The sequence below is a fragment of the Vulpes lagopus genome, chromosome 5 (genome assembly GCF_018345385.1).
Source record: "Vulpes lagopus strain Blue_001 chromosome 5, ASM1834538v1, whole genome shotgun sequence".
NCBI classification, from domain to species: domain Eukaryota; kingdom Metazoa; phylum Chordata; class Mammalia; order Carnivora; family Canidae; genus Vulpes; species Vulpes lagopus.
Genome location: NC_054828.1, coordinates 115,330,131 through 115,354,427, shown reverse-complemented (window position 1 = coordinate 115,354,427; position 24,297 = coordinate 115,330,131). Strand labels below are relative to the sequence as shown.

At 36.9% G+C, this 24,297-nt stretch overlaps 1 protein-coding gene across 2 annotated transcripts in view; it reads right to left on the bottom strand.

The window, feature by feature from the left end:
• Positions 1–24,297, bottom strand: part of ATAD2B (ATPase family AAA domain containing 2B) — a 155,889-nt gene that overhangs the window by 86,565 nt on the left and 45,027 nt on the right. For both annotated transcript variants that reach the window (XM_041755482.1, XM_041755484.1), the window contains exons 9-13: positions 19,099–19,197; positions 17,448–17,559; positions 14,492–14,607; positions 12,724–12,898; positions 8,896–8,984 (exon numbers count right to left, since the gene is read on the bottom strand). In XM_041755482.1, the coding sequence (XP_041611416.1) occupies positions 8,896–8,984; positions 12,724–12,898; positions 14,492–14,607; positions 17,448–17,559; positions 19,099–19,197 (591 nt within the window). The remainder of the gene's footprint in view (positions 1–8,895; positions 8,985–12,723; positions 12,899–14,491; positions 14,608–17,447; positions 17,560–19,098; positions 19,198–24,297) is intronic.

The following is a 24,297-nucleotide window of genomic DNA, read 5'->3' as shown; positions in this document are numbered from 1 at the left end:
AGATACTCATTACTACATCTAAATCTACATACAGACTGCTTTGGAATTTCTACATGCATAATTATATCATCTATAAATAATAATGGTATTGTTTATTCCTCTCCATTACACACACCTTGTATTATTTTGTCTCGTCAGACTACAGTGACTGGGATCTATGTATGGTGTTGATCAGAAGTGTTCACAGCCATGCTTATAACTCCTTATATTAAAAGTTTTCATTTGTTAACATTATGTATGTTTGTAATAGGTTCTTAGAGATATCTCATATTCCTCATTCTGAGATGTGTGACCTTATTAAAAACAAATATTAAATTGCATCCATTTCTTCCACATCTACTAAGATCATTGTATGATTTTTCATTAATATGATGTGATGAATTTTTTATTTTTCTAATATTAAACTTTGTATATGTGAAATACGATCAATTTGGTCTATTAGCTTTTTTATATCCTGAAGTCACATGTTACTAGTTTGTTTAGTTTTATATCCACATTCACAAGTGAAACTGGATTCCAATTAACTTTCTCATACTGTCCTAAACAAGTTTTTTAAGCCTTTTGAAGATAAACTTCACATACAATACACTGAACACAGTGGGGTAAGTTTTGAAGTGTGTATACACCTGTGAAACTACCATCACTAACAAAATAAGTAACGTATCCATCACACTCTTCTTCATATTCCTTTGTAATCCATCCCTACGGCTTCTCCTTGACCTCTTCCAATCCCCAGGCAACCATGATCTATATAGTCTGTCAACACAGATTAGCCTTCATTTTCTAAAATCTTATACGTGGGCAGCCCGGGTGGCACAGCAGTTTAGTGCGGCCGTCAGCCCAGGGCGTGATTCTGGAGACGTGGGATCGAGTCCCACATCAGGCTCCCTTCATGGAGCCTGCTTCTCCCTCTGCCTCTGTCTCTGCGTCTCTCTCTCTCCCTCTGTCTCTCATGAATAAATTTTAAAAACCTTAAAAAAAATAAAATAAAATCTTATATGTATAGGATCATACAGTACTTTTTTTTCCTGGATTCTTCCATTCAACATAATTATTTTAAGGTTTACCACGCTGTTGCTTTACTAACAGTCTGTTCCTTTTTATGCCTAAGCAATATTCCATTATATGGATATGCCTCAAATTGTTTATTGATTCACATTCTGATGGCCATTTGGATTGTTCCCAATTTGGGACTATTAGGAAAAAATTATAAACATTCACATATAAGTCATTAAGATTTTCCCGTTATTTTTTTCCTGTTTCATAAGTTCTATATATTAACCTCTTAAGTTCAGGCCTTTATTCTCTTAACCTTTAACATTTAAATAATCTGATATGTCACATTTTGCATTCCTAATACCGCTTCTCAGGGTCTTCTTTTTGTCATAACCAATCATGCCAGAGGTTTGTTAATTTTGTTACTTTTTTTCAAAAAAGCAACTTTTTCATTTTTTGATATCTGTATGTCTTCCCTTGCAGTTCATATATTGTTTGCTATTTTTTCTTTACTAGTAACACAGAATTAGAATGGTTAACAGGAAAAAAAATTCTCTGCTTATATCTTTTTGTTGTTTTGTGTATTACTAAGCTTTGGAAATTAGTTATGATTTAAGCCACGATATATGAACAAATTTTGTAAATCTTGTGAATGTCTGAAAAGTGTTCATTCTAAATTTATCTTAGATATGTATTCCCAGTAGATCATAAAATAGGGTTGTTCAAATAATCATAGTGCATTAATTTATTTTTTTGCTCATTTAGGTATTTTAATTACTGAGAGGCATATAATATCTCTCACAATGATTATTAATTTGACTGCAGTTCTGTCAATTTTTGTTTTATACAATTTGAAACACAGTTATTAGGGAATTAAAAATTCTAAATTGTCGGGGATCCCTGGGTGGCGCAGCGGTTTGGCGCCTGCCTTTGGCCCAGGGCGCGATCCTGGAGACCCGGGATCGAATCCCACGTCGGGCTCCCGGTGCATGGAGCCTGCTTCTCCCTCTGCCTGTGTCTCTGCCTCTCTCTCTATCTCTCTGTGACTATCATAAATAAAATAAAAAAAAAAAATTCTAAATTGTCATATCTTCTAATAAATTGAAGCTTTTGTCATTATAATTTGACCCTCTCCATATGTATAAAAATGCTTTCTGCTTCACAGTCTATTTTGTCTTATATTAATACAGCTACAGCAGTATCCCGTTAGTATTTACTTGGCATATTGTCATGCATTTTATGAAAGACTGTTATGGACATTTTATATAAATAAAATAGTATGGAGCACTTGGTGGCTCAGTCAGTTAAGCATCTGACCCTTAATTTCAGCTCAGATTATGATTTCAGGGCTGTGAGATCAAGCCCCATGTCTGCCTGGGATTCCCTCTCTCCTTTTGCCCCTCCCCCAGTTCATACACTCATTTGCTTTAATAAATAAATATCTTTAAATACGTAAAATACTATATAACATGTAATCTTTTGTATATGAATTACTTCATTCAGCATTAAGTCTCTGAGGTTCATCCATATTAAATGTACCTGCACAAGGTAGACCCATGTAGCATGTGCCATAATTTCATTTCTTTTTAGGGCTAAATCATATGGATATAACATGTTCTGTTTATCCACTCAACAGTTGATGGACATATGGATTATTTCCATATTTTGGCTATTATGAATAAAACTGCTATAAATATTTGTGGCTAACATTTTGCATGCCTTTTCCCACCATTTTACTTGGAATGTTTCTATATCCTTATACATAATGTGACTCTTTTTTTTTTTTGTTTTGTTTTTTTTTGTTTTTTTTTTATTTATGATAGTCACAGAGAGAGAGAGAGGCAGAGACACAGGCGGAGGGAGAAGCAGGCTCCATGCACCGGGAGCCTGATGTGGGATTCGATCCCGGGTCTCCAGGATCGCGCCCTGGGCCAAAGGCAGGCGCCAAACCGCTGCGCCACCCAGGGATCCCCATAATGTGACTCTTATACACAAAGTGTTGTCTTATTTTGTTTTTCCCCAGTATGACAATCTTTGTCAATTAAAAAGAACATCTAGGGGAGCATGGGTGGCTCAGCTGGTTAAGCCTCTAATCTCGGTTTCAACTCAGGTCACAATCTCATTAGTCATGAGACTGAGCCCTGAGTCAGGCTCTCTACTCAACAGAAAGTCTGCTTGAAGATTCTCTCTCTCTGCCTCTTCACCCACACACTCTCTCTTTCTTCCTCTCTAAAATAAATTTTAAAATCTTTAAATCTTTAAAAAAAAAAAAAAAAAAAGAACATTTAGTCTGGGGCATCTGGGCAGTTCAGTTGGTTAAGCAGCCGACTCTTGATCTCATCTCAGGTCATGATCTCAGGATCCTGTGATCAAGCCCCACATTAGTCTCCATATCCAGTGGGGAGTCTGCTTAACGATTCACTCACTCCTCCCTCTGCTCCTCACCCCCACCACCAATGCTACCCCACCCCCAGTCACATGTGCACATGTATACTTTCTCTTTAAAATAAATAATTTTTTAAAAATTTAGTCTGTTTACATTCCATATCATTTTTTTATATATCTGGATTTAAATCTACAATTGTATTTGTGCTGCTTCTCCCACTAGTTCTATGATTCCCCTCCTCTTCCTGATTGCATTTGGATTTTTTTTTATTATTCCTCACCACTAACAACCAACATTTTAGAAATTACAGTATGTTTTAATTACTGTAGAGATCAAAACCTGCATATTTGGTATTCAAAGGCTCCCCCCAAGTTTGATGAAGACACTGTCAGATAACCCGTTCCTGTGCTTCAGAAAATAACTATAAAACATGTACGTAATAATACGTATTGCCTATGTAATGCATATGTAATAATACACATGCATATACTTAAAGGAGCTGATGAGTAAACAGAGATACACAGACTCTACTGGAAATTCATAGTCAACTAGAGGAAAGAAGAATATAGAGAAATCAAGTTCCCCTCTCTCTGGCTTTTCCGCATGGGGCTAACTACAGTGAGGTAAGTAAAGAAGATTATGTTAAGGAAAAACCCTTAACTTTCCAGCCTGAGAGTTCAGAAAAGAGAAGGTTGATCTTTAACACTAAAGAATGTGGGGGGGGATCCCTGGGTGGCGCAGCGGTTTGGCGCCTGCCTTTGGCCCAGGGCGCGATCCTGGAGACCCGGGATCGAATCCCACGGTCGGGCTCCCGGTGCATGGAGCCTGCTTCTCCCTCTGCCTGTCTCTGCCTCTCTCTCTCTCTCTCTCTCTCTTTCTCTCTCTGTGTGACTATCATAAATAAAAAAATTTTTTTTAAAAATTCTGAATGACCCCTAACAACAAAGGCACAGAACCAAGAAACCCGCCAAGAAAAAAGATTTGAAAGGACACCAAAGCTGCCAGGCAAAAAACAGTCTGTAGTCCAAGCCTAAAACAGAAAAGTATCTGTAAAACATAGGAAATACTACCCATAAAAGAAAAATAATAAAATCCAGAGCCTTCAGAAACTAACATTAATAATATTCAGAATGCAATACAAAATTGCCCAACAAATGAAGAACCAAAACAACAGAACATGTCTTCAAAAGAAAAGAAAATCAAGCAGGCCTAACAATGAGATGAAACTAGATGTTAAAGCTAACACAAGGGACGCCTGGGTGGCTCAGCAGTTGAGCACTTCACTTTGGCCCAGGGCATGATCCTGGAGTCCCGGGATCAAGTCCCATATCGGGCTCCCTGCATGGAGGCTGCTTCTCTCTGCCTGTGTCTCTGGCTCTCTCTCTCTCAGTCTTTCTCATGAATAAATAAATAAAATCTTAAAAAAACTAAAAGATAAAAAATAAATTAAGCTAACACAAGAAGGTTTGATAGTTTGTTTTGATTTTAGAGAGAAAGAACAAGGGGGTGGGGGGTAGCAGAGGGAGAGAGAGAGAGTCCCAAGCCAACTCTGCACTGGGCACGGACCCAACACAGGGTTCAATCTAACAACCCTGAGTTCATGACCCAAGCCAAAATCAAGACTCAAATGCTGAACCAACTGTGCCACCCAGGTGCCCCTAACAAAGAGGATTTCAAAACTATTATTATATGGATGAAGTAAAACAAAACATTTAAATGAAAATCACACTGGAAAAATATAAATAATGAAAAAGAATCAAGGAGCACCTAGGTGGCTCAGTCAGTTAAGCATCTGACTGTTGATTTCAGCTAAGGTCATGATCTCATGAGTTGTGAGACTGAGCCCCACTTCAGGCTCCCCACTCTGAGTGAAGTCTACTTAAGATTCTCTCTCTCCCCCTCTGCCTCTTCCCTCCCCTACACATACCCATGTGCACACATTTGCTCTCTCCCTAAAAAAGAAGGAAAAAAAATCAAATGTAAGTTCTAAAACTGAAAAATATAGTTTCTGTGACAAAAAATGTGTTGGCTGGCTGACAAAAGAGCAAAATGGACATGACAAAGGAAAAAGTAAGTAAGGACTAAAATAAAGATAAAATAAAATAAAAGGACTTAAATAAAAGATAAATAAAAAGTATTACCTCAGATGGAGACAGAAAAAGATTGAAAAAAAGACAAATTTGGCAATACATGATAAACACAAATCAGGATAAACACAAAGCCCATACTGAAGCATATCATAGCTAAGTTGTTAAAAACCAAAGCTATAAGGGTGCCTGGGTGGCTCAGTCAGTTAAGCAACCAACACCTGATCTCAGGGTCATGAGTCTGAGCCCCACACTGGCATGGAATCTACTTAAAAACAACAACAACACAAAAAAAGTTATAGAGCAAATATTCAAAGCAGCAAAGGAAACCACATTATCATAAAGTATGGTAACAATGATTCAATTAATGGCTTTCTACTTCCAGGCTGCAAAGTAGGGGACATGGAATCCTTGTGGGAATCAGCAGATACTGCATGGAAGACAGCTCAGATTCTAAGGACACCAAGAGGACATAGAGTTCATCAGAAAGAGTACCAGAGAAGAGAGGACTGCAAAGAGAGAGAACTTAGGAAATACTCACAGGGCCCCTCAAAACTTCAGCTAAACTCTACATGCATATGAGGAAATTAATCAGAAGTTAGGGAAAAAACACCCAGAAGGAATAGAAGTAACCGTATTTTACACCCACAAAAAAACAGGAATATTGCCAGTTCCCACAGATTTAAGCAGCTCAATTCAAGAATGAGGGGGAAAAAATGGAGAAAACCCTATCAAGGAATATCATTAAACAAATTGCACAAAACCAGCAATAAAGCAGAAAATAAAAATTAAAAGCAGTCAGAGGATAAAGATATATGACAATAGAAGTCCTTACTGAAACAAAAAGACCAAGATATTTAAATATTGAAAGGAAAAAAGTATAAAACTCGAATTCTATACCTAGAGAGAATATAAGCAGTTTCTCAAAAAGTTAAGCATAAAAGTACTATACAGTGCAGTAAATCAACTCCTAAGTATCTACCCAAGAGAGATAAAAATATATATGCACACAAAGACATGAATGTTCAAAGCAGCATTATTCATAATAGCCCAAACTGGAAACAACCTAAATACATGTCCAAGGACAACTGGTGGCTCAGTGGTTGAGCCTTAGGCTCAGCGTGAGGGTCCCAGGATCGAGTCTCACATCAGGCTCCCCACAGAGCCTACTTCTCCCTCTGCCTATGTCTCTGCCTCCTCTTTGTATCTCTCATGAATAAATAAATAAAATCTTTAAAAAAAAAAAAAAAAGAGGGTGTCCGATAGGAAAACACCCAACTATACATTATTTTAAAAACACCCTAGGGGTGCCTGAGTAGCAAAATCAGTTAAGCAGTCAACTCTTGATTTCCACTTAGGTCATGATTTCAGGATCATGGGATCAAGTCCTGACTGGCTAGGCACTGTGTAAAGTCCACTTAATATATTTTCTCTCCCTCTCCCTCTGCCCCTCCTCCCACTCAAGTGCCCACCCACCCGCACACACTATCTCTTTCTAAAATAAATAAACCTTGGGTTGCCTGGATAGCTCAGTCAGTTAATCACCTGTCTTTTACACCCAGGTCATGATCCCAGGGTCCTGAGATGGAACCCCACATTAGGCTCCCTGCTCAGTGAGGAAGGAGCCTGCTTCTCTCTCCCTCTGCCCCTCCTTCTGTTTGTGTTCCCTTGATCTCTCACTCTCTGAAATAAATATCTTTAAAAAACAAATAAAATCTTTAAAGAATATCATTGACCAAATTTTAAGAGCTAAAACTATTAACATCTTAGAAGAAAACAGAATTGTTGACAAACTGGTTAAGGCAATTATTATCAAGACGCAAAAAATATATATACAAATAAATTTATATAATGGGCTTCACAAAGACTAAAATCTCGTGCTTTTCAATAATCATAGTTAAGGGGGCACCTGGGTGGTTCAGTCGGTTAAGCAACTGCCTTTGGGTCAGGTCAAGATCCTGGAGTCTCAGTACTGAGCCCCACATCAGGCTCCCTGCTCAATGGGGAGCCTGCTTCTTCCTCTCCTGCTCTCCCTGCTCATGTGCACTCTCTCTCAAATAATTTTTTTTTCAAATAAATAATTTTTTTCTTAAATCATAGTTATGCAAACAAAAAAGAGGACTGGTAGAAAAGTTTTCAAAACGTAGCTCCAATAAAAGGCTTGACTTGTGAATACATAAGTTGTATAATACAATAAGACATATGATCCAATCTCTTTTTTAAAAATCAGGGAGAAGGGACATCTGGGCAGCTCAGTGATTGAACATCTGCCTTCAGCTCAGGGCATGATCTTGGAGTCCTGGGATCAGACCCCACATGGGGCTCCCTGAATGGAGCCTGCTTCTCCTCCCTATGCCTATGTCTCTGCCTATGTCTCTGCCTCTCTCTCTTTTGTGTCTCTTGTGAATAAATAAAATCTTTAAAATAAATAAATAAAATTTAAAAATAAAAAGCAGGGGGGAGATTTTAAGATATTTAACAACAGAAAGTATATAAATGGGCAATAAGCACATACTAAGATATTCGTATTACTAGTCATCAGGAAAATGCAAATTAATCCACTACTACACACCCACTAGAATGGCTAGTTAACAAGAACAGCGATACCAAACATTGGCAAAGATGAAGAGAACCCAAATTCTCATACATTACAGGTAAAAACATAGAAAAAAAAAACATAAAATATTACAATCACTTGGAAAACAGTATCAATTTAAACATACATTTACCAAAAAATAAAAAAATAAAAAAATAAACATACATTTACCAAAGGACCTAGCCATTCCTCTCATAGTTTTCTATGTAACAGAAATGAAAACATACGTGCACACAAAAATGTGTATGTAATCATTCATAGTAGCATTGTCATAATAGCCAAAAACAGAAGTGAGCTAAATCTCCAGACAGATTAACAAATAAATAAATTGTGGTATATACATACACTCTCCCTCCCTCACTCTCTTTGTCCCTCCCTCCCATCCCAAGGACTAGTAGTGAGAAATGAAAAAGAACAAAATATTCATACATAACACAGATAAATTTTAGAAACATGCTAAATCAGGATTAGGCAACTTTCTGTAAAAGGACTGAAAGTAAATTTAACCTTTGCAAGAAGCCATACAATCTTTCTCTCACAATGACTCATTCAACTCTGCTCTTGTAGCACAGAAGTAGCCATTTTTCATGAGAAAATATTGGAACATATGGATATGTTCCAATAAAACTTTACAGAAAAGGCCAAGACAGGCAAAAAGACTACATCTGGCCAACAGGTAGTAGTTTGCTGACCCCTGAGCTAAGTGCAAAGAGTCTTCCTCAAGGACACAGTTCATTTTATAAGCCTCCTAGCACTTATCCAAAGGCTAAGGCTAACTAATATGTCATCGAGAGAAAAGAACTCAATATAATCAGATTAAGGAAAATCACCTGTGGATCTGATCTTGTCTGCTGGAGCGAACTGGAGCTAATCCATCTATTTCATCAAAAAATATTATAGACGGTCTCATTAAATATGCCTAATATAAAAAGAAAATAAATTTATATTAGTTTTCATCTTTTACATTTCATTATCATATTTTCTTAACAGGTAATATAAGCAAATGGTACAACATGCAGCGGATAAGAAAGATACAATAAAAATGAAATCTCCAGGCAGCCTGGGTGGCTCAGAGGTTTAGCACCGCCTTCTACCCAGGGCATGATCCTGGAGACCCAGGATCGAGTCCCACGTCCGGCTCCCTGCATGGAGCCTGCTTCTCCCTCTGCCTATGTCTCTGCCTCTTTCTGTGTGTGTGTCACAAATAAATAAAATCTAAAAAAAAAAAAAAAAAAAAGAAAAAAGAAATCTCCTTACCCATCCACTCTCCAATCACAAGATGTCTCCCAGTAGGCAACTACTGTTGTGTTTATTCTTCCATATGTATACAAAAAAATGTACTTTTAAACATACTATTTTATTTAATGCGTTTTAAACATGGTATACATACTGCTCTTACCAACACAGTCTATTTATGTAACAATGTATTTTAATTAGCTTCCATATAAGCACATGAAGATCTGCTTTGTTATTTTTTGATAGCTACAAAATGCCCTCATGTATGGATATGCCATGATTTAAACTACTCTCCAATTTGTGGACATTCAGGCTATTTTCAATCTTCTCCTATTATCAACAATGCTTGATGGGATGCCTGGGTGGCTCAGCGGTTGGGAATCTGCTTTTGGCTCAGACCGTGATCCCAGATTCCCAAGATCAAGTCCCGTATCAGGCTCCTTGCATGGAGCCTGCTTCTCCCTCTCCCTGTGTCTCTGCCTCTCTTTCTCTCTCTCATGAATAAATAAAATAAAATCTTAAAAAAAAAAAAAAACAAACAATGTTTGAGTATTTGTGTACATTTAACATTTCATATAAACATATCAATGTAATAAATTCTAAAAGTTGTTAAAAAGGGAAATGTCATTTCTAATTCAGATATTTTCAAATTGCCTTCCACTGATCTAATAATTTATCCTCTCACCAGCAATATTTAAGAAACCTCAGCAATAAAGTATTATCAAACTTCTCAGTCTTGGGCAGCCCAGGTGGCTCAGCAGTTTAGTGCCACCTTCAGCCCAGGGCGTGATCCTGGAGTCCCAGGATCCAGTCCCACATTGGGCTCCCTACATGGAGCCTGCTCCTCCCTCTGCCTATGATGTCTCTGCCTCTCTCTCTCTCTCTCTCTCTCTCTGTGTCTCTCATGAATAAATAAATAAATAAAATCTTTAAAAAAAAAACTTTTCAGTCTTGACTAATCTTTTAAAATCTTTTTTCATTTTAATTTTTATTTCTATTATCAATAAAAATGAGCACTTTTCATATCTTTAAGGGTCATTTATACTGCTTTTTTAATAAAAGTTGTGTTCATATCCTTTGCCAAATCTTCTATTGGATCACTGGTCTTTGGCTTAGTGATTTCAAGGAACTATTTATTTTAAAAATTAGACCTCGGGACCCCTGGGTGGCGCAGCGGTTTAGCGCCTGCCTTTGGCCCAGGGCGCGATCCTGAAGACCCGGGATCGAATCCCACGTCGGGCTCCCGGTGCATGGAGCCTGCTTCTCCCTCTGCCTGTGTCTCTGCCTCTCTCTCTCTCTGTGACTATCATAAATAAATAAATAAATAAATAAATAAATAAATAAATAAATAATAAATTTAGAAAAAATAAAATAAAAATAAAAATTAGGCCTCTGTGAAAGAAAATGCAAATATTTTTCTGCAAAGGGTATCATTTATCTTTTGCGTTTGCTTATGATATTTTGTTGCAATGCAGAATCTAGTAAGTAATCTTATGCAGTGGATCTTTTCTTCCATAGCTAGACTCTCTATTCTGAAATTAGAAACAAAACTCTCAAGAGTTTTCTCCACTACTTTCACAATTGTCATTTTCACTTAAATCTTAAATCTAGCAAGAACTTAATTTGATTTAAGATAAGAAAATTAGATTACAAATGTAAGTCTATTCATGTTTCAGAATTACTTATAGCAAACTCTTAGTTCATAGGAAGGTCAACTTACTAAAAACCAGATATGAATTTCCCATTTCTCCCTTATTGATATGCTATGCATTAAACATCCAGTGTTTGGGGGCACCTGAGTGGCTCTGTCCATTAAGTGTATGCCTTTGGCTCAGGTCATGACCCCACAGTCCTGGGATCAACTCCTGCGTCCAGCTCCCTGCTCAGCTCCGCAGGGAGTCTGCTTCTCCCTCTCCTACTGCTCCTCTCCCTACTTGTGTGTGCTCTCACTCTCTCTCTCTCTCTCTCTAATGAGTAAGTAAAAATCTTGGAAATAAAATCTTTTAAAAAATAATAAAAAATAAAAAGGGCATTAATTTATGCTATAGTTGCAATTGAAACCAAGAGACATTCCTATTCCAAGAATGAAGGGGCTAAAAGCATATAACTCTTGTCAAAAGTTTATTAAACTTAAGTCACTGGACAATATATCAGTACTCCCAAACTACTTCTTCCTTCACCCACCAATATTGTTCTCCATTTGTATTTTTCAATTATTACTAAATTTTCTTAAAGCAAGCTGCCTATGTTTCACTTCCCAACTGACACTGAATACCTTGAAGGCAAAAAATTTACCCTATTCCTCTTTCTATTCCCATTATCTAGAACATGGTAGTTTCTCATACTAACTAAAAATAATATTTAAAGTGCTATGATACACTTTGATACACATGAACTCAAATAATGGCTACTCAAAGACTGCTTGTTAAAGGTAGTTTTTAAAAATTTCATGTGATTTCCTTAGATGTTATAAAATAGAAATTTCATTGCCAAATGTAAATGAATTCCTTCACTAGCTCAGTCAATTTATATCAGGACTAAGTCTTATGAAATAATATTTTTCAAGTTATTGTAATTAAAAAAACAGATTGCCTACATGATAGATAATCAGTCACCTAACCCTGCCTTTTAAAAGCATTCATTACTGGGGCGCCTGGGTGGCTCAGTCAGTTAACTGAACATCTGACTCTCGGTTTCAGTCAGGTCATGACCTCAGCGTTGTCAGATTGAGCCCTGAGTCAGGTTCTGTGCTCAACATAGTCAGCTACAGATTCTTTCCCTCTGCATCGCTCCAATATATACATTCTCTTTCTCAAATAAACACAACCTTAAAAAATAAATAAATAGGGATGCCTATTATTTAGGCTCAGTGGTTGAGCATCAGTCTTTGGCTCAGTTAGTGATCCTGGGGTCCTGGGATCAGGTCCTGCATCAGGCTCCCCAGGGGGAGCCTGCTTCTCCCTCCACCTATGTCTTTGTCTCCTTCTCTCTCATGAATAAATAAAATCTTTTTTAAATAAATAAATAAATAACAGCATTCATTACTGCATTCTCCCAACACAATATTTACAGCACATAAAATAATACACTGCTCTGTGAGATTTCTTGCAGACATTTAACTTTTTATGCTTGTTCTATTTCCTAAATTAGATTATAAGCCAATGATATGTATGTTATACCCTGGGTTCTCAAAAGCACCTAACATATGCCTACTAGCCACCTTAATAAATGTTTTATGAATCATCATAAATTAGTACTAAACTGCTAATAAATACATCTAAAGCATACAATTTTAATTATTGATTCTAAATTAAACATACTGATTAGAAGGAAATAGACCTCCTTGTGAACAGTTTATATTTAGACTAAATGTATTAAATATTCTAAAGAAGATAATTCTCTTATAAGCTGATTGCACTTACCTGATCAAAAAGAAGCCTAAGTTGCCTTTCAGATTCACCAACCCACTTGCTCAGACAGTCTGCTCCTTTTCGCATAAAAAAAGCCACCTTTTTGTCTCCTTGACTGCACTCATTAGCTAATGCTCTGGCGACCAAGGTTTTACCTGTGCCAGGAGGGCCATAAAACAAACAGCCCCTAAAAAACAAGAGAATCAACAGAAGTAAGGTAATGCTATCACCACCAATAGCAACCAATATACAAGGATGCATCACCCATATAATTTTGTATTAATATATATATTAATTATTAATATATAATTCTTAGACACTGAGAAAGGTTTTTGTAGTATAGAGACAAGAGGTTCACTTTGCTGAGTTATTCAAGGACGTTCTCAACAACCAAACTTAGGTAGGCAAATCAGAGAAAAGAGTAATTTGGCAAGATATATCAAAATTGTAAATGACCCAGAAATATTTTAACAGAATTTTATTTATTTATTTATTTATTCATTCATTCATTCATTCATTCATTCATTCATTCATTCATGAGAGACACAGAGACAGGCACAGACATACACAGAAGGAGAAGCAGGGAGCCTGATGCAGGACTCTATCCCAGGACCCCCAGGATCACACCCTCAGCCAAAGGCAGATGCCCAATCACTGAGCCACCAGACGTCCCAATAAATAAAATCTTTTAAAAAGCATCAATTCTAATTATGAAAAAGTGAAAAAATCTAAGTGCTATTAATAATGCACAGATGGGGCGCCTGCCTGTCTCAGTCAGTGGAGCATGTGACTCTTGATCTCAGAGTTGTGAGTTTGAGCCCCATACTGGGTATGGAGATTACTTAAAAATAAAGTCTTATGCAAAAAAAAAAAAAAAAAAAAAAAAGCTCAAAAAAAAAATAAAGGACAAATATACTGTTACATCTATAAATCAAATAGTAAAATGTCAAAATGAACAATACACACATTATTGAAATAGAAAGGTTCTAGAGTATACTGTAGAGTAAAAAAAAAATGTATATATAAAGGTATTACTGGATAATTTCACCTATATGAAATGTTTCCATGTGCCTAATATAGGCAAAATATAAACTTGATACACATATGTACATATACAAATATATCCCATGCTCAGCGAGTCTGCTTCTCCCTCTCTGCCCTTCCCCTTCACTCATGTGCTCTCTGCTCCAATAAGTAAAATGTCCAAAAATTTTAAAAAATTAAATGTTAAAAAAAGAAAAGGAATATCTAATAGTTTAAACCTAACAGTCTATATGTACATCTTCAGAATATTTCATTCTGCCTAATTACCCTTAATTTCTACCCTTTTCTCAGTCTATCTCCTAATCAAAACACAATTAATCTGATCATAAAAATAAATATCAAGCTTACCATTTCAAAACTACCCCATCACCAAGTCAAAGGTAACATTTAATTGAAATTGTGTCTCCAAACACTAAACAACATACAGCATCAAACTCAATGCTATCAGGAGACCAAATTACGGAAATTCCATTTGGGCATTTGAGCAATCCACTTGTATATTCAAGGCCTGCATAAAGTTATGTCTTGTGCCTGACTCTTAAAAGCTTAAATGTAAACTTCAAGAACATACTTAGTACCAAAGCCTCTGAACACTAAATAATAAAATTTCATTCCTAATCCTCATTGCTAGAATACAACAAATACATATGAAATGCTTATACTTATAATCATTTACTAACTGAAATTTGATATATTAATAGTAGTAACAATAAACATCATTTAGAACATTACTCACCTTGGAGGTTGAATCTTAAATTTTTCAAAAATTTCTGGATATAGAAGTGGGAACACTACCATTTCCTTTAGTGCATGAATATGATGGCTCAATCCACCTATGCTATCAAACCGCACCTGGGAAGAAGGGAAAGTTTAATACAAAATAATTTTAACTGCTTATAGAAATTTTTTAATTTATGATAGTCTTATGACTCAGAAATATATGCCTTCAGCAGGAAATGTTGAACATAAAGCTCAAAGAATTACACTTTTGAAATGTAGAAAAATGAACTCAGCAGTAAAATTCAAGATTACATTTCAGTTCAGCTAAATAAAGCTACCATTATTTAATCTCCTAGTAACTAAGGACAAGATTAATGCCCAATCTAATACTTTTTAATGGGTATCCACAGGAGATGATAAATTGTACTTACACTCTAATAATTAAAATGCCTTTCAAAATACCATCCATCACATGCACTCTCAGCAAGGGCAATACTGTCCCCAAGGGGGGAAAAGCTGATTTAGAAATTGGGTAAAAAACATCTATAATGGTTTGTGACCCTCAAAGCTCAACTTTACATAACCAAGTCTTATTCTTTATTTCTTGGAAAGATGTATTTACTTGGGGGGGGGTGGTGTCAAGTGAGGAGAGGGGTAGAGAGAGAGTCTCAACCAGATTCTTTGCCTGAACACAGAGCCTGAAGTGGGGCTCGATCTCACAACCCATGAGATCATGACCTGAACAGAAATAACAAGTCGGACACTTAACCAACTGAGCCACCCAGGCGCCCCATACCTAAAAGACTTTAGAAAGTAAAAATTGTATAGAAAACAGTACTTGATGGGACACCTCGGTGGCATCTATCTGCCTTTGTGATCCCGGAGTCCCAGGATCGAGGCCTGCTTCAGGTTCTCTGCATGGAGCCTGCTTCTCCTCCCCGTTCCTGTGTCTCTGCTTCTTTCTGTGTGTCTCTCATGAATAAATAAATAAATAAAATCTTTAATAAAAAAAAAAAAAGAAAATACTTGAAGGAAATATTGCCAAAATGTTAACAATGACTGCCTCTGACTGCTGGATTGTGGTAAATTTCTTCCCCTGTAGCTTCATTCTGTTACAGTACTTGAAAATGTTTCATAATGAAATATTACCATATAGAAAAAACTTAAGTCATCTAGAAAAATAAATGCAGAATTTAAATAACAAACACTCTAAGAGAAACTATATTTTCTCATATATGATATCAAATTTTAAAGAAATACTACTCTAATGAATGGGAGAGAGGTCTAAAATTATATACATTCAAGAGAGGGAGGTGCTGGTAAACTAAATAAGCAAAGATCACTAAGAAAGGTCCTCGAAGGGGCACCTGGGTGGCTCAGTTAGTTAAGCTGCCAATTCTTGATTTCAGCTCAATTCATGATGTCAGGGTCATGGGATTGAGTTCCCTGTCAGGCTCCACACTCAGGGGGGAGTCTGCTTGAAATTCTCTCTCCTTCTGCCCCTCCCCCCAATCACGCTCGCTCGTTCCCTCTAAATTAAAAAAAAAAAAAAAGGTCCTCTGACAATGTGCACTAGTAGATAAGAGATTGTGAATTCAATATTCTAAATAAAGTCCTCATTAAAGGGATCCCTGGGTGGCACAGCGGTTTAGCGCCTGCCTCTGGCCCAGGGCGCGATCCTGGAGACCCGGGATCAAATCCCACGTCGGGCTCCCGGTACATGGAGCCTGCTTCTCCCTCTGCCTGTGTCTCTGCCTCTCTCTCTCTCTCTCTCTGTGTGACTATCATAAATTTAAAAAAAAAAAAGTCCTCATTAAAATAAGTTTTTCTCCCATGACTTCAGATTGGAAATAGCTAACACTTCATTTTCAAGTATTACACAGCTACATTTAATAATTTAACTGATTCTCATGAGAAACTTGTTATGTTGTTAAAAAAAAAAAAAAGGCTTATGGAAACAAAGAATAAAAATCAAATATAATCTTGGTTATGTAGTAACTATTCCAAAATATTTCCCCCCAAAATATTATAACAGTAAGATCTATCACAGTAAGAATCTACTGTATCTTCTAAATCTTGTCTCTCTTTTCCTACTACATACTTTCCGTAGGTACTATAACTCAATCCCCGTAGTGATCTCAACTATCTTTATACTGGGGACTCATATCTGAATTTCTAGCTATTTCTCCTTACTGCCAAACCTAAATAACTAATTTCCTACAAGTTACTTCCATTTGTGATGTGCCACTGACACCTAAACACGTCTACAACTAACTAAATCATCTTGATCCCTCAAAACATATTCCTCCTATAATGTTCCCTAACTCATAGAGTGGATCCCATCCAGTCAACTTACGCCAGAAACCTGTTTCTCTCCCTCATTCCCCAAAAACAATAAATTCACTCAATTCCATCAAACCTGAATTCTCATCTGAATTCGGTCAAATCCATCTACTACTTCTTTCCATCATTACCCTGTCATGATCATTACTCCAGATTACTATATTACAACGATGTCTAAACCAGTTTCCCCCCCCCAAAAAATAAAATAAATTAAATAAATAAATAAATAAACAAACAAACAAACAAGCCAGTTTCCCTAATGCTAGTCTTGCTTCCCTCAAATTCATTAACTACATCATAGACAGAGTGCTCCATCTAAAATGTAAAGCTGATCATGAAATCTAAGCAGCTTCAATAATACCACACTACACACCACAGTTTGTGGGGCCTTGCCATATTTGTCAGCCTCATTTCCTACCCATTTTTTATTATATATACCAGTGACACTGAAATGGAGGGAAAAAAAAATGTTGAGTAAGTATCACATGAGTGCCAAGTTCCAATGTACATGAGAATACTAATAATGGTGATATCTGAGTTTTTATTTTTATTGTGTTGCTTTAGAAACAAGGAATAATCTTTATTTAAAAGGAAAAAGCTAATTTTAAAAAAACATTTACAAAACTTACTGATTTATCAATATTCATTGGATCAACATCAGCCAAGCTTGCACCCACTTTGACACGTTCTCGAAGAATACCACTAGCTAAATCTTCTGCTCTGAAGTTCATAGGCAAACATCTGAAATTTATAAAAATGCAAGTAGAGAACATTAAAAGTTTCACATTTTTAACGTCAAAATAAGTGTAAATCTTTGATACGTTTTCATCTTTCTCCATTTTCTTCAAGACCCAGAAAATAATAAAAGATTTCATATTTTTAAAGTACTTTTTCTTAGTTCCTTTCAACAGGGCAAAAATAAATTTATTCCCTAGACAAAGCAAACAAGATCACTAATCTATTCATTTATCCAAAGAATCCAACCTATTTCAAGTTAGAAAACAATATATCTGATATTGGATACTATACATATCTAAAATAAAAATAGATCTACATATATTATATACAGCACTAAATAAACTCAAGCTTTATTACAATATTTTTATTTGTCCTCAGGTATTATGTGGCTAGGTCTACTTGGTTAAAGAAATTTCTTTCACTTTAATTCAAAGGAAACCAATTCCAGATCACATTTTGAAAATTAACCTCTACCTTTTGTGTAACTAGCTTAAAATAGATCATTAGCCACCTAAATTCTTACACTGTATTATTTAATTTTATCATCCATAGGAAAATATAATCTACTTCCTCTTTAAGCCTTAGATAAACACCAAAAGATGACATAAATAGCCTCAAAAAACTGTACTTTCTATAATGAATCTACTTTTCACCTTTCTGAATCCTAACATACCTTAAAAATATACTTCCAAAGCAAGTATCAAGAAAGCTTAAATAGGCCTTAAATTCTTTTATTTAAACTTAGATTTTTTTCTTTTACATTTTCTTTCCATCATCCACATGAAGAATTCTTTTCAGCATAAAATCTACACCAATCCAAACTTGTTTCCAAAACCAACTAACTGAAAATTTGATATTTCTACAATAGATATATAATGCCAAATTATAGAAATACTTTGCTAACTATAAATTTTCTAAATTTATCTCTAGTAGTATATATATAAGGTAGAAAATTAACTCAAATTTTAAAGAATAAATTATAATTTGACATTCTAATTACTTAATAGACAAAATACTGGTTCTTTCACCCAGTGAAAACTCCTGAGGTTTTAGTGAGCCATATAGTAATCAGTCATTTACCCTAGGTAAGCAAAGACCACCAGATGGTACTCAATGAACCAAAATAAAACAAACTTTCCAATAAAATCCAAGGGCTCTTGAGATGATTCTATTAGAAACCATATCTTGCTATGAGTGCTGGAATCACTGTTAAGTATCTAAAATCAGCCTCATTGAATGGATTTGATAGAGGAGAAGTACCAACAAAAAACTACCATAGCAGTTGGCCTCTGCCCCTTGGCTCTTTCTTAAGTTCCTGCACATTCACTGAGTAGTTACACAGTAAGTAATCTAGGAGAGTTTTCCAGTGTTAGATTTCTATTCTAAGAATTACTAAGTAAAAACCAAGTCAGTGGATTACTCTAGTCTCAAATATGCATTGAATATTGGTGTTAGCAAAATGCTGGTACAGATAAGAATCCCATTCAAAAAATAACTATTCCTCCTTTTTTCTACCATGGATATAACAAAAAATTTATTAACCTATTTCTTGCTCTTGCCATGCTCTTTGATTTCCTTCTTTCAAAGCGTTCTTCATCAGAAGAAGTTGTGTCACTACTATGAATGGCATGCTTCTTTCTCCTATTTAAAGAGAATAAAATGCTTAAAATCATTATAGCAGCAAATGGTTTTAAAAACACATTATTGTTGGGGTGCCTGGCTAGTTCAGTCTGAAGAGCATGCAACTCTTGGTCTCAGGGTCAGAAGTTTGAGGCCCCATATAGGGTGTAGAGATTACTTAAATAAAACTTAAAAAAAAAAAAAAAAAAAAAAACATGGAGTGCCTGGGTAGCTCAGTTGGTTGAGCAGCCTACTCTTGGTGTCAGCCAAGGTCCTGATCTCAAGCCGTGGGATTGAGCCACCCTTGCCCCTCAACCCCCACTGTCTCCTGCTCTGCACTTGGCACAGAGTCTACTTGGGATCCTTACACCTCTTTCTTCTTCCCTATTGGCCCCTCCCCCTGCTTGCTCTCACTCCCTCTCTCAAATAAATAAAATATTTTTTAAAAAGGAAATTTAATCCTAACACCCAACTTAGCTCCACAGTAAAAAACACTATCGTTATTCATAGACATGTAAAACCTATTAATTGGTTTTTTACTTTTAGCATTAAACTACAAATTAATCAAATAAAACTTAGTGTCACAGAAAAAAAATGTTATCAGTCCATGTAGTACAAAAAGATAGAGGGGCACCCTGCTGGCTCAGTCAGTAGAGCATGCAACTCTTGATCATGGAGTTTTGAGTTTGAGCCCCACATTGGGTGCAGAGATTGCTCAAAAATAAAAATCTTAAAACATTTAAAATAAAAAATAAAAAGAAAGAATAGAATGGAGAGAAGTGGATGTTTGTGTCCTAATCTTAAGAGCAAGGAGAGGGGCAGCCCAGGTGGCTCAGCAGTTTAGCACCGTCTTCAGCCCGGGGCATGATCCTAGAGACCGGGGATCGAGTCCCGCGTTGGGCTCCCTGCATGGAGTCTGCTTCTCCCTCTGCCTGTGTCTCTGCCTCTCTCTCTCTCTCTCTCTGTGTCTCTAATAAATAAATAAATAAAATCTTTAAAAAAAATTAAGGAGAGGGATCCCTGGGTGGCGCAGCGGTTTGGCGCCTGCCTTTGGCCCAGGGCGCGATCCTGGAGACCCGGGATCGAATCCCACATCAGGCTCCCGGTGCATGGAGCCTTCTTCTCCGTCTGCCTGTGTCTCTGCCTCTCTCTCTCTCTCTCTCTGTATGACTATCATAAATAAAAAATAAAAAATAAAAATTTAAAAAAAAAAATTAAGGAGAGAACTATGTGGAATTTAAGAAACAAAACAAATTAGCAAAGAAAAAAAGAAGATAAACCAAAAAATAGACCCTTAACTATAAAGAACAAACTAACTGTTACAGATTGGGGGGGGCTGGGGAGGCTAAAATACTCAAAGGGAATTAATAAGTACATTTATCTTGATGAGCACAGTAATATATAGATTTGCTGAATCACTATATTCACTAAGATCACGTATGACACAAAGATACCCATACTCATAACTCACCACTGTACAGAGGATCATAGACGTTACAAAAGGAAAGAAATAAAATACACAGACATTCAAACTGTCTCTATTTGCAGATGATACGGTTTATGCAGAAAATACCCAGTAATCTACAAAACAACTACTAGAGGGATCCCTGGGTGGCGCAGCGGTTTAGCGCCTGCCTTTGGCCCAGGGCACGATCCTGGAGACCCGGGATCGAATCCCACGTCAGGCTCCTGGTGCATGGAGCCTGCTTCTCCCTCTGCCTATGTCTCTGCCTCTCTCCCTCTTTCTCTGTGTGTGACTATCATAAATAAATAAAAATTTTTTAAAAATTTAAAAAAAAAGAGAAACTTTAAAAAAAAAAAAACTACTAGAATAACAAAATTTGGCAAGGTCACAGGATGCAAAGTTAGTAAACAAATCAACTCTATTGGGCAACCTGGTGGATCAGCGGTTTAGCACCGTCTTTGGCCCAGGGTGTGATCCTGGAGACCTGGGATCAAGTCCCACGTCAGGCTCCCTGCATGGACCCTGCTTCTCCCTCTGCCTGTGTCTCTGCCTCTATCTCTCTCTGTGTGTCTCTCGTGAATAAATAAATAAAATCTTTAAAAAAAAAAAAAAAACTCTATTTTTAAACCTTAGGGGACGCCTGGGTGGCTCAGCAGTTGAGTGTCTGCCTTTGGCCCAGGGCATGATCCTAGAGTCCTGGGATCAAGTCCCACATTGGGCTCCCTGCATGGAGTCTCCTACTGTCTTTGCCTATGTCTCCGCCTCTCTCCCTCTGTGTTTCTCATAACAAAATAAATAAAATCTTTAAAAATCAATCCATCTTTGTAGGAAACAATTAGAAAGTAGGGTTCTTACAGAGTATTTTTTAAGTTTTTATTTATTTATTTCAGTAATCTCTACACCCAAAGTGAGGCTTGAACTCATGACCCCAAGATCAAGAGTCACACACTCTCCTGACTGAGCCAGCCAGGTGACCCTAGAAAGTAGTTTTATTTTTTTACAGATTTTATTTATTTATTCATGAGAGACACAGAGAGAAAGGTAGTATAGACACAGGCAGAGGGAGAAGCAGGCTCCCCATGGGGAGCCCGATGCAGAACCCAATCCCAGGATGTGGGGATCACGCCCTGAGCTGAAGGCAGATGCTCAACCACGGAGCCACCCAGGTGCCCCTAGAAAGTCATTTTTAAAAGCAATTCCAGAATATAAGAAATAGTGAAAGGGACCATAAGGGAAAGGAGGGAACCTGAGTGGGGGAAAAATTAGAGGAAGACAAACCATGAGAGACTCCTAACTGAGAAACAAACAAAGGGTTGCTGAAAGGGAAATGGGTAATGGGCATTAAGGAGGACACGTGATGAGATGAGCACTGGGTGTTATACTGTATATTGGCAAACTGAATTTAAATAAAATTTTTTTTCATTAAAAATAATAAAGGTTGGGCAGCCGCGATGGCCCAGTGGTTTGGCGCCACCTTCAGCCCGGGGTATGATCCTGGAGACCCGGGATCGAGTCCCATGTCAGGCTCCCTGCTTGGAGCCTGCTTCTCCCTCTGCCTATGTCTCTGCCTGCCTCTCTCTCTCTCTCTCTCTCTCTCTGTCTCAAATAAATAAAATCTTTAAAAAAAAAAAAAAAAGATTAAAAAAATCGATGAATGGAATAAATATCCAGAAGCAGGTCAAAACATGTAATTTGACAATATGATTAAGACTGCAATGGGAATCAACAGAGAAATCATAGACTAATTCAGTAAATTGGTTTGGGACAGCTCATTTTCCAACTGCAAAACGACAGTTTAATCTGTACAACAAATCTTATATTAGGATAAAATTCAAATGGATCAACATTTATTTATTTTATTTTTAAAGATTTTATGTATTTATTCATGAGGGACACAGAGAGAGGGGCAGAAACATAAGCAGAGGGAGAAGCAGGCCCTGCCCCATGCAGGACTCCATTCCAGGATCCCAGGATCACACTGAGCCAAAGGCAGATGCTCAACCACTGAGCCACCCAGGCGCCCTGGATCAAATTTAAAAGTAAAAAAATGATACCATAAAATTAAACGAAGATGAACTCCTTGAAAACTTGGATTATAGTAGGCTCTTCTCTTTTTTTTCTTTATATTTAGATAGAGACAGAGAAAGCTCGAGAGCACACATGTGTGGGTAAAGGAGGGACAGAGGGAAAAGGAGAGTCTTAAGCAGGCTCTGTGCCCAGCACAGAGCCTGAGCACAGAGCCTGATGTAAGGCTGGATCTCACAAACCTGAGATCATGACTTGAGCTGAAATCACAAGTCAAACACTTAACCAACTGAGCCACCCATGAGCCCCTGGATTTGGGTAGGCTTTTTAACTATCATTTAAAATCTAAAAGCCTTAAAAAAAAAAAAAAAAATAAAAAAAAAGACTGATAAAATTTGACTACATAAAAATAAAAACCCTCTAATAAAGACAACCAAAAACAAAGTAAAAAAAAGACAAAGTACGAACCAAGGAAAAGAATGGCAACTTATGACAAAGGACTCATATAGAACTACTAAAAATAGATTAAAAAAACAAACTATTAGAAAAATCGGCAAGGGACACCTGGGACACTCAGCGGTTAAGCGTCGGCTATCAGCTCAGGGCATGATCTTGGAGTTCGAGGATCAAATCCCACATCAGGCTCCTTGCATGGAGCCTGCTTCTCCCCTCTGCCTATGTCTCTGCCTCTCTCTCTCTCTCTCTCTCTCTATGTGTGACTATCATAAATAAATAAAAATTTTTAAAAAATAAAATAAAAAAGGGCGCCTGACCCGGTGGCTTAGCGGTTTAGCACCGCCTTCAGCCCCAGGTGTGATCCTGGAGACCCAGGATCGAGTCCCACATCAGGCTCCCTACATGGAGCCTGCTTCTCCCTCGGCCTATGTCTCTGCCCCTCTTTCTGTGTGTCTCTCATGAATAAATAAATAAAATCTTTAAAAAGGTGGGGGGGAGCCTAAGTGGCTCAGTTGGTTAGACGGCTGCCTTCCACTTTGATCATGAGCCCAAAGTCCTGGGATTGAGCCCCACCTCGGGCTTGCTGCTCAATGGGCAGCCTGCTTCTCCCTCTCCACTGCTTGTGCTCTCTCATGCACACACACACTCTCTCTCAAATGGATGAATAAAATCTATTTTAAAAAATCTTTAAAAAGAAAAACAAATGGCTTTTAAACATATGAAAAAATATTCTCATAAGCGATACAGAAATTTATTTATTTTTGGGGGGGGATACAGAAATTTAAAATAAATCAAGATCTCCTCTTCAACTCTCAGACTAGCAAAAATCTGAAAGTGTGAGAACATATTTTGTTTGCAGGAATATGGGAAAATAGGCACTTTCATACATTATTGGGTGGCTTGCAAACTGACTGTAATCAAAGTTATAATCTCATATTCCCTATAACTCAAGAGATTCCACTTCTGAGAAATTTATCCTACAAATATACTTGTACACATATACAGTGATTATGCAACACTATTCATTATATCATATTTTGTAACAGCATAAAATGAAAACCATCTCTCCGTAAGAACTAATCTAAAAATTTCAATATATCTATAAATGTAATGTGTAAATATAAATATAAATGTGAAGTTATACTATACAGAAATGAAGAGACAATTAAAATGAA